Source organism: Spermophilus citellus (assembly GCF_964194105.1).
Source record: "Spermophilus citellus genome assembly, chromosome: 7".
Classification (NCBI taxonomy): Eukaryota; Metazoa; Chordata; class Mammalia; order Rodentia; family Sciuridae; genus Spermophilus; species Spermophilus citellus.
This window is the reverse complement of record NC_138188.1, coordinates 69,057,811-69,069,832: the sequence shown is the minus strand read 5'-3', so window position 1 is coordinate 69,069,832 and position 12,022 is coordinate 69,057,811. Positions and strand designations below refer to the sequence as shown.

Below are 12,022 nucleotides of genomic sequence, written 5' to 3'. Positions count from 1 at the left end.
AAAGTTATACATTAAGAAGTCCTTTGTACTCACTTTATTGTTTAGATAACAAATGAATAGGTTTTAGAATTTTCAGAGAGCTCAACAAATTCAAAATCTATAAGTGGAAACAGTCTTCATTAGAGCAGGGAGAACAGTAACCTTGCCCTACAAAGTCAAAAAATGTTCTGTTTAAATATATCACACTTCTAACACTATTTTTTCTAAATCTCAATTTGTATTTTGATATTATCTTTATTTTAGACATTTAGCATTCATATTGATAACTTTTGAGCATGTATAATAATTTATTTAAAATATCAATGACAGCTTTGTGTTTAATCTTTAATTTTCTGCTTGGGTTCATTAAATGAATTTTTATTAAATATCATAAATTTCATAACCAAAATAATTCTTAAGGTTATAAAATATTAATAATCAAATGTCACTTTTAAGCTTTCAATAATTCACTTCTATAGTTTAATTTCCTACTGTAAAGGGGTTTGTTAAATATGTTAACAATTGATATTGAAAATGAAATGAGCGCAAATTGTTTAGTAAATAGTGAGTCACTGGTGAAGTCCTTGTAACTTGTTCACCCCTTGTTGCTGCTGATTATTTTATTTTGGAAAATCTATCTTATTGTATTAATAATATCTTTGTGAGATTTCAGTTTTAGGCTTCAGGGAATTACTTTTAATCTTGGATTACATCAGTTCCCTCTATTACAGTTATATCTAGGATAGCATTTAAAAAAGAAAAAAAAAAAAACAATGAAACCAAAACGAGCTGAAAGAATCAATAAGCCTTTCTAGATACTAAAAATCAGGTACAAGTACAGTTGAATGAGAAATTTCAGATCAGTCTTTTGAGTACTTAGGTTTAAAACATAAATCAGAACTGTATGTGTTAAGAAAGTAGGAAGGAGAAAACAATTCTGATATTAACAAATCAGGAAATATCTTATTGCTCATAGTTGGAAATTCTTTCAAAATCAGAGTAATCTGATTTATTTGCTAATCTACAAAGTGTGTCCTTTTGAAATTAACAATCATCCATTTCATCTTTTTTAAATAATATAAACTTCACTAAAAATATTACTATAAGCTCAATGGGACTTCAGTGATTAGGAATTAACCCAAGGGTTGTGTTGTCTTTTCTTACCTACAAAATTTTATTATTTATATTATATCTCAGCAAATCAACAGGCAGTGGTATTCTAAAATCAAAATATATTGCTCAAGAAACACTTTAAATCAGCTTTTAACTTTTCTTTTTATTTAGTGTAGGGTTCTTTTTAAACAATGTCAAATGTGAAAAATGAAACACATTTTTATATTGGCTAAAATAGTTACATAGATTAGAAAACATGCAAAATGGGCACAGAGAGACTACAAGGGAAAGATTGTTAGTTCAAAGAATGTGGACGCATTTGTCAAAACGTGGGATGAAACATATCAAAAGTCAGTTCAAGAAAATAAAAAAAAAGCCCCTCTTTTTAAAACATTTTAATGGTTGGCATCAAAATGTAAAACTTAACACTCATTTTTTGAAAAAAATTAAAAATGCATATTTATATGTAACAACAAGCAAGAAGACAAAACACATCAAAAACGGGAATTCAAAACAACTTTTCAAAAAAAGACAAGAAGTAAAAAAATAGAAAGGGGTGGAAAAAGTGATTGAGTCCCTTGTCATGCAAATAGATTTGGTGGAAAAAATACCTTCATCTTCAGCACCGTCATTATCACCTAAATCATCTGTCTGTTTCTTTGTAAGGGGACCTAGGATTGAGAATGGAGAAATGGAGGGAAAAAAAAAAGACAATTCAAGAATAAACAAGACTGAGGGCAAAAAGTTAAATGTAAGTACTAAAACTCTCAAGGATATTTCAAAAAGAGAGGGGAAGTGGTTACATCATAGTTGATTATCTATTTTGGTTGAGAAAAAAAATCCCTTTCCCCAAAATATCTTATAAAAGATTGGCTTGTGAACATATCCAGCATAAAAAATACATTATGATTTGAAAGTCATAAGTCATAAACCACAGAAATGATCTTTAAAAAAAAAATACCCAGTGCAAACAAAAAAGTAAACAGTTTTATTAGCTGAAAGAACTCAATTTATTCAGTGTCTTTTCTAATTTAAATTGGTGACAAAAACAAAGAAAGTAGGTCAAGTTCATTCTTTAATTTGGGACAATATAATAACATTAGGGAAAATAGAGATATGAACATTTTAATTTGTTCTTTTTATTTTTTTTTTCCTTTTTTAAAATAAGAGCATTAACACTTGGATTACATAAACTTTAAATTCATACATTTTAGCTGTGACTTTTTAAAATTACTTCTCAGTAACAAATATTTCCCCATAGGTTTTCATTTAAATGTATGCTGTGGATTTAAGACATTTGTCACCTGCACAAATGTATCAACGGATAATCTCATCACAAAAGGTCCCATTGATAGGAGCTGGTGTTTAGCTATTAAGGTAGTTACAAAGTCAGGGCTTATATTTCATAATCACTTTAGTCATATAATGGAATTATGCCCTCTTGCAATTTCATGCCCAGAATGGTTATTTATAATAGGATCATGTTTTAGAAGAATAATTATATTAAAACACTGTGAATGTTTAATAAATGTTTTATTATACTTAACAATGCTAATTTGCTAGAATAAAAGAACACACCAAAGGGGAAGTCAAAGGCCAGATGAAAGTAATTTTAAGTGTCACATAATTGACATACTCAGCACACAAAAAAGCAAGTGAAGCCCCACATTCCCTTTTTATTCCACAACCATTTAGTCTGTATGACATTTCATAATTCTCATGCAAAAGCAATCACTATGAACACAGGACACTCAAGTTAAAAGACAGCCAACCACATAGCAATAAGCAAGAAAATTTTGTCATGCATAAAATAAGTCATAGAAAAAGGAGGAAAAGAGGACTGAAAGTCATGATTTCAATAACATAAATAGTAAAGAAGCAGGCTTTAAATCTAAGCACACTTCTGAGGGAAGGACTGTTAAACATTTTGAGAAAGACTTCTAAGTCTTTTATAGAGATTACTTTGCATTATGTTTGTAATTCAAAACTAAACCTTCTATAACAACTCTTGAAGAATAAAAACACCATCCAAGAAACAAAGGGGAAAAAAGAGATATAATTATGATTCATCAGCTCAGAGACAGCCTTGAAAAATATCAGTGATTAGCAAAGATCAAAAGATTGGAAAAACAGAAATTGCTGATATAATTGAAGGGACCATGAAATATTCAATTGTGATATCATGGTTTCATCATTGCAAATAGAGACATGGGAACTGTACACAAAAAAATTAAGCAATATACTTTTATAATCACACCTTCAAGCAATCATTCCATTGAGAAAACCTAGATGAAAATAATAGTTTATGTTAACTGGCATTCATTTGCAAGCTCATAGATAGCTGCATTTCTTTAATATGACTCTACTTAAATATAAAAAGCACACTTATCTCATGTTCATGTAACAACGATGCTACACCTGCTAAAAGTATAAATTTTACATTAAAATTTAAAAATTGCTGAATCAGAATACTATATTTGAAATATTTCAAATTTTAAAACACTTGAAAATATTAATGATAGACAATTGTATTTGATTATGTTATAAGCTTTTAACTTTTCTGCAACTACCTATTTCCCAGGCTACTGGATAATTATGTTCTTTTGTTGCTGTTGTTGTTGCTGCTGTTTGTTTGTTTTGATAAGTAATAGAAATTTAGAACAGTGATATTTATTGCAGCCAAAACCATCATCTATTTTCTAATTTCAGTTAAACTGTTTAATTGCTTAGTTCTTGGCTCTTTAAGAAACTAGAAATCTGACACACACACACACCCCAATTTTTTTTCTGAATCATCAGTTCACTAATATTTGGGGGCAAAACCAATCACAATTAAATAACTCTTCAATTTTCAGGTGGAAGTATATTTCTTCCTCACCTAGGCTATCCAAAGCAATTTACATGATTTCTACTGGAAATCATGTAGGTTTTACAGCCACCAAGCCAGTGGTTTTACATACTTTACATGCTTACAGAATTGTCAGCTCTTAGGCCTATGTGAGAAATAAGAAAATTTCTGTTAAACATAATCTTCCACTTTGCATGTGAACATAATTCTCAGTTGCTCTTTGGCTCTGGGTGGGTTTAAGTTAAGAAGTCATGGGAAAGCAATGGTGTTGACAGAGAATTTTTCTATGGATGAAATAGTTGATTGACCTAGCTTTTTGCTGTTTTAGTTTTTATACCCATCCTTACTCAGGAAATTGTGCCTCTTAACTGATGTATGTGTGGGGGGAACAGATACAAATATAGATTCAGCATAATAAACATATGGAAGCATCATTAACCTATAGGAGAATTAAGTTGAATTCTCCCAACTAAAGAATTTCATATATTGATGCTAAGTAAAGCTTTAGAATGAAATGGTATTGTTACCATAGTAAGCATTCCAGCAGTATTTTAGTGATTCCAGCATAGCTGGATTTTCTTAACCTCAAGAGGTTTTTTTATACATCTGATTTTTTCAGGTTCCCTGGGAAGAAGAGGATTGATAATAGATTTTGGCAAAAGTGATTATAAAAAGAAAGAAAACAGATTTCCTTTATCTTCATGCCCAAAGGCACTCAGAATAAATATCTAAGAGGGTTTAGGGTTATGAATTGAGAAACTCAATCTTGGTTCATGTGAGGACGCCTGAATGGAGTTAATTCGTGCTTGTGAATTACAGAGACAGATCATACCTGATCTCAAGATTCCCTATTGCCATGCTGCAAACAGAACAGCCCATCACCTTAGCTTTGCTCCCTCCGTACACCAGCAACTATAGCTCATTTTCCATTTATTCTAAAGTGTTAACGTACTTAATGATGTTAAAACATTTTAAATACAAAGAAAATATCATAGAAAGCAGTTGGCATGAATTTTCTTATGAAAATTAAATAATGACATTTTAGGGATCACATGTCCCTGTAAGTTAAGCAACATGATTTTCCCAAGGGCAAAACATTTATCCTTTGAACAGGTATAGCAGTCATTAACAACATTCCAACCACAGCTTATGTTTCTTTTAAACAACAAATAGTGCATTTTCAATACCAGCAGTTTGAAATGGCTATCTTCAATCATCAAAATATAAAACAAATGAGACCACTAAACCCTGAGTGTAGAAGTGATTTATTTTACCTTGAAACCCGATTGGGTCCTCTCCTCCCTGAGGAACACACACATAACTCTCATTAGAGTTAATAGGAAAGTAGACCTCAAGTCATTTTGAAAGGGAGTGAGAGTAATTACTATATTTTATATCTCCTATAGGCAATAAATAGATTCAGTGGTAAAACAACAGGACTAAGCAAGGTAAAGGGAACTTCTGACCATGAACTTCAAACTCCTTTCAGTCCAAAATAGTTCCTTTATCATTAACATAAGCCATAATTCAAAGTATTGGCCTTTACAAAGAACCTGTGATCCATTCTTGCGCTTCAGAATCTGACCACGGTGCCTTTTATTTTTTAAAAGAGGAATAAAAATATCAGCATTTCTCTCTAGTTAACTGGAGAATAATTATAAGCTCTGAAATAATTACTATCCACCCATATTAATGCTGCTTTTTATCATTCTCTTTGATGAAGGGCTAATATACTTTAGGTCTCAAATACATTAGAACTGATTATAAATTCCTTCATTATGGGTTCAATTCAGCAGAAATTATCCCTACTTTGTGTCCCATGTATCTGCAAAAGGCAAGTAGGTTGAGGGTATTATTAGCTCTTGACTTAGAAAGCTGGCCTGAGAAATGTGCTTCTATCAAGGGAAAAAAACTCTGATATTTTTAGGATTATTTAGAGCTCCAGGTTCCAGAAGGTCCCAGCATGATAGATGGGAAGCCCTAGCTAATGACCTTGTTCTCCTCTTGCTCCACCCTCTCGACCTCGAAGCCTTTAAGGTAAACTGACATTAAAGAATTCCTCAGGCCCATTTCCACAGAATGAGGGGATTTAAAGATATTGCCAAGGTTGTTCTGGAGCAAATGAAGACAGGCTAAATATTTTGAGGGATGTATTCTCCTGAGACAAAAGTTAGTTTACCAAGTTTGTATCAAGGATAAAAATCTATGCTTGTTCCATATTGAAGAACAAAGTCAGAATTCAATGCATTTAAAGTAATAACAATTTTCTTCCCAAATGACAAACATTAAAATTTAATGACTTTATAAATTTATATATCATAATGGTTGGTATTATTATAAACCTATTGAATTTTACCCATTGAAATTTAGTTGATTTTATAAAACTAGAATGAATACACACCTCTTTAAAAAAAGGAATGAAAGTGACTAATTTAGAATATTACCAATTTGGTATTTCTGTATTTGTTTAATAAAAAGTTATTACATTTCTTAAGCAATTAACTCTATGCTCAGATGTAAAGAAACTGTAATAATGTTCTTTCTGGAAAACCTCATTTAAAGAAAGATAATTCTTTGAGCAATATCATAAATTTGAATTACACTAAAATAAAAATATAATGTGAACCATCGTGATGAGGCACTGGAAGTAAACTTTGGAATAGTTGATCTTTTCAAGAGAATTCCTATCAGTGGTGGTACCCTGCTTGCAGAGTATCCAGGCATTGTTTGGGTGAGCTTCCTGTTAAGACTGAGGGCTCATGTGTATACATGCTTTGGGAGGGACCACTCTCAAGGGTCTGAAAGTAGCAGGTGTGCTCCATGTTTATCTTTGTATTGAAAGAAAACACCTACATGAACATCAGACATCCATTCCCTTAAGACAGTTCTTCAGAGGTAGAGCCTACCTTACACTTTGGGGAGAAGGGAAATCTGTTGTTCAAAGTCAGGAAAGGGAGAAAGAAATTTTCTCTTGTCTAGGTTATGGAGAAGAGCTCATTTATATTTATAAGAGAAACACATTTTTCTTCATAAAAATTACCTTGATTACAACACTTTGAAGTCAAAAGTCATCCTGTCTAAAATAAAAGTGATAGGATCTGGAAGGAAAAAAAAATCAAGTAGATAAAAAGCAAATAAAATAGGTTAACCCCTAATCTAAGCATCAACAGATTTACATAAACTCATTATTTTTTAACACTATATTTGTTTGATTTTTTAATGAAAATGCAGTATTTCTACCACATGAAGAATATCAGTATAATGTTCCCTTCTCATCTGAAGGAATGCTGACCTATACTGTATTATCCAGAGATGCACTTAGATCAGGCATATGGTAAGGACAGAGGTGTCAAAAGATGTCCAGAGCTATCTTATTGAGGAGGGGATTGGAAGGGCATTGACAGTCTGACCTCCTTCACATGGTTTTAGTTTTCAGTCATCCACCCTTTCAACAAGTATACATGATGCTAGGTGCTCAGAATGTGTGGCAAGCCAAACAGACAAGACAGCTGCCTTCTTGAAAATTAGATCTTGCTGGAGAAACATTAAACAAATAATCACACACAGAAGCATGTAATTACAAATGTGAAAGTGTCAAGAAAGAAAAGTCTTGGTGCAGTGAGAAGTCATACAAGGTGACCCCAGACAGGCCTGACAGGTCTTTGGCCAGTAGGTGCAATGCAACCTGTGGCTGAAGGAGTACACCGTAAGCAGGCCAAGAGGCTGGGATAGGTAGTATGGGAAAAAATTTCAGCCAGAAAAATTAGAATGTGGAAAGGCCCTAAAATGATAAAAGCCTGAAGGTCAAGAGTGGCTGGCATAGGGGCTAGAAGAGAGTACTGGGAGATGAGGATGAACAGCTAGACAGGCATTGGTTGTAGAAGACAGTGCCTCCAGTCTGAAGATTTTTGTCTTAATCCTGAAAGCAATGGGAAGCCATTTGCAGAGTTTAAGCACACACTGATAAACTCTGACCTAGCTGAATCTTAAGCAGAAAAGTCAGAAAGAGGCAAAGTCACTCTGAGAATTATGGCAGGAAATATTTTATACAGAGGCATACATTATGTTCTCATCAAACAAGAACAGGTTTATTGGAATGAAATAAGATGATGGGAAAGGAACCTAGGAGGAGTCTTATTCCACTTCTGTTTGCAAATAAAATATTACTGAAAAGCAAAATCCAAGACTTGAGCACTTCTGAAATTTTACAGTTTAAAAGTTTCTATTAAACGTGTTTAAATTCACTTGCTTGAGAATTAACATATCCTCAGGATTCTCACAGTCATACATCCAATAATAAACTGTTCCACAGCTATTTAGATCTGTGTCTCCAGATTCTCAATACTCAGGAATGTTTGTCATCTCCACTTCCAAAGCCAGCTTTACCTCCTGACATAGGTTTTTTTGGAACCCTTCCCTCTGTCCCCAAACCCAAAATATAAAATAATCTTTAACTCTTCCTTCTTTCTCCCTCTGGTTTCCGCTGGATTACATCCAATTTCTAAGAGAAGTCCCATTCCTGTCACTCTCTCAATATTGTCTGCTGTTAGCCTCTGTCCCTCATCTGGGTCCACCATCACCACATACCAGAATGATTTTAGTAGCCCCTTGATTGCTCTCACCATTGCTCAGACTCTCACCTGTCTCCTAATCCCCATTTTATATATCACAGTCTTTAGAAGTTGCACTTAACCACAGTGGTAGACCTCAAGAGAAAATTATTAATCATTACACATTAACAGCAGCTAAAATGTACACACATTCAATTCCTTCTAAGACTAAAATTAAAATGGCAAGCATTTTAAAGGAATAGGAACTTGAAAGTATGAAGTCTTGCTTAGGCATGATGAATCTTGTGAGTTTCAAAATAGCTCTAAGGAGACAGATGAATACTAAATATGGTTTAACACTGGATTTGACGTTTTGGAAAACCATGAAGGAAGCTCAGATATTTTATATCCCAAATGGAAACAAATCATTTAAAATATTTTTAATGAGATGGACATCATTACTCTAAGTACATTATGAAGACATGAATGGTATGAATATATTTTGTAAACAGAGATATGAAAAATTGTGCTCAATATGTGTAACATGAATTGTAATGCATTCTGCTGTCATATATAACAAATTAGAATAAAAAAATTTTAAAAATATTTTTAAATGCAGTGAGGACTGGTATTCCTTAAACATCACTTTTGTTGACTCACTACTCTTTAAAATTTTTTACTGCCTCTTTATTCCTGTTGTTCTAGAGTAAATGTCTCAGCCTGACCACACAACTGCCCTTCCTAGGGCAATCTTATATGGTGAGATTGTGTCCCTGAGATGAGATCCTGAGGGTTTCTGGTCTCTAAACATCTGGTTTCTGCCACCAAACATCTCCATCCATGATGAAGCAGTTTCACTCTTTGTGTTCTGAGTATTTCATCATGGAATGATTCTCTCTTATAATGCAGGTGAAAATTCTGTTGGCTACACAATTTTGTTTTCTCTCTTTCTGCCACGCTCTCACCGGATACAATAAATGTTAAGCATAGACAACCTACTAGAGAAACTTTTGTGAATCCATTGATGATATGACCAAATTCATAGGATGTTAGTGTCACCTACAGAGTGACTATTGAGTCTGCCACATTTCATTGGTGAGGAAACAGAAGTGGAATGTTGAACTGATTTTGCCTTGGACTTACAGCTAGTTAAAAGCAGACCTAGCTAGATCTCGGCTTTTCTACTAAGGCACATAGCAGTAAAAGAAAACTCCTCTACAATAAGGCACATAGCAGTAAAAGAAAAAGAAAACGAAGAATTGGGTATAAGGATATCTGATGTAATGTGGCCCTAAACAAAACATAAAACAACACTCTACATAATTGCATTAGAACTATAAAGTCTTTAGTACTCCTCTAAGCAACATTTTATTTAGATGTGATTAAGGTTAAATTTTAAGTAAAAGGAACTATCTGTTGCAGCACTTTTAAAAGGAAAAAACAAAACAAAACAAAAACTAGAAGATGAATTTGGAAGGACAAAGATCCTGGGATTCAAAGAAAGTAACTAACACCAGTTAGAAGCGATAATTTCTTAGTAGTGCATATTATTAAACTGAATGGTGTTTGGAATAAAACTTGGAAAAATCAAATACATTACCTGATTTAAAAGAAGAACAAGAATAGCTAGGGCTAATACAGAGCTACATGGGCCAATTAAATAGTAAAGTGCTCTGGACAGTTTATCAGGTTATAAATTAATTATTGCCCAGAATGTCCAGAGTTCCACAATAGCACTGAAGATGTTTTATCTGGTTCCCTTTTCTAAGATGTCCTTACTGGAGTAAGATTAAAAATTAAACCAGCTGCACACCTGTAATCCAGCAGTTTGAGAAGTGGAGGCAGGAGGATTATGGATTCAAAAACAGCCTCAGCAACTTAGTGAGACCCTAAGCAACTAAACTCAGTGAGACTCTGTCTTTAAATAAAATACAACCACTGTGGCTCGGTGGTTGAGACATCCCAAATTCAATCCCTGGTACAAAAGAAAAAATGAAGTAAAGAGTTAATATTGGGCATAGCAGGTGGTTCCCGGCACCCAGTCATACTGACAAAGACTTATGTTCTTTCTAACTAGAAAATTTATGTTTTTAATATAAACATAAATTTTTTCCCAAAGAAATGCCCAAACCTAAGTCTAAGGCTCTAGAATATGTTTCCTAAAATACATATTAATACTACTTAATATTTTGCCCAAGTTGTCATGGATTTATGCTCAGATATACATAGTTGTGGATATCGGGGTCTTTGACATACTGGTTGTGTAAACTTGGACATGATTTTTAATTTCACAGAGTATCAAAGGATAGTGCTGTCCCTCCTAAAGACATAACTATATTATTTAATCCTATCGACATAAAAAAGTTCAGTTAAATTTTTGTTTTATCCTTTATCTCTCTTCTGTCCATTGTTTCAAACAAAAACTATAACACACAAACAATCACATTCACTCATACATCTATCAGGATAATATGTATTGAAAAAAAAATTAGAATCACATTGTCCCCATTCAGACACCTTCTAGCTACTAGCTTTGGTGGTTTTCTTACCATATTTTTCATAGGTTTTTTTTAAATGTAAAGTAGGATTATTCCCACATAACAAAACTCTCATAAGTATGCAAGATTCTGAATGTCAAAACCTAGTATCTGCCTGATCTATAGAGTACAATGACAGTAATGATAACTATCACTAAATTGTGAATTCCTTAATACACACAAACATTTATTATATAAGTAGATAAACTTCCTACTGGGTTTGTATATTTGATTCAGTCCTCCATTGTTCAGTTCACAGAAATATTAGGTTGAGTTGAATACCTCAGTATTCTTTTCAAATTATCTATCACTAAAATGTCCTGGCCAAAAAAAAAAAAAAAATTCACTTTGAAAAGTATTGAAATTTATCTTCTACAAAATATTCATGGAAGGAAAAGTATGCAAGCTTCATGAATTCTCCTGAGCACAAAGCATCCTATAAGTCATGTAGCAGTAGTTAATTAACATCAACATTACTTTCTACTGATGACTTCAAAAGAGATTTTATTAAGGTACTTTTTCACTCAGGAACATTTTTCCTATTACACACACATGGTTCCATTTTTTTTTGGGGGGGGCAGTGTTGTACTGGGGATTCAACTCAGGGACACTCAATCACTGAGCCAAATCCCCAGACTTATTCTGTATTTTATTTAGAGACAGGAATTCACATGTGTTGTTTAGTGCCTCGCCATTGCTGAGGCTGGCTTTGAACTCTCAATCCTTCTACCTCAGCCTCCCTAGCCTCTGGGATTACAGGTATGTGCTGCTGTACCTGGCAGTTCCATTTTTTTGACAATGGCAATCTTGCAGAAAAAAACCTATGTAAATGAGTAATGAATTAATTTTATAGGTCTACCACATGATAAATTTCCATATACTTTTAATCATCAGGCTAAGCCAAGAAATATAGCATAGAGATTAAAACTATAAATTCTAATATCTTCTGGTTTCAAATCCTCCTCTGTGATCTTAATTTCTCTATGTCTCCAATT

At 33.2% G+C, this 12,022-nt stretch overlaps 1 protein-coding gene across 4 annotated transcripts in view; it reads right to left on the bottom strand.

The window, feature by feature from the left end:
* Window positions 1-12,022, bottom strand: part of NLGN1 (neuroligin 1) — a gene marked incomplete at both ends in the record, with an annotated part of 680,233 nt that overhangs the window by 481,809 nt on the left and 186,402 nt on the right. The window contains one exon of one of the 4 annotated variants that reach the window (XM_081302241.1): window positions 1,704-1,763. The exons of the other annotated variants lie outside the window; for them this stretch is intronic. Coding sequence (XP_081158367.1) covers window positions 1,704-1,763 — 60 coding nt within the window. The remainder of the gene's footprint in view (window positions 1-1,703; window positions 1,764-12,022) is intronic. 4 annotated transcript variants of the gene reach the window in all.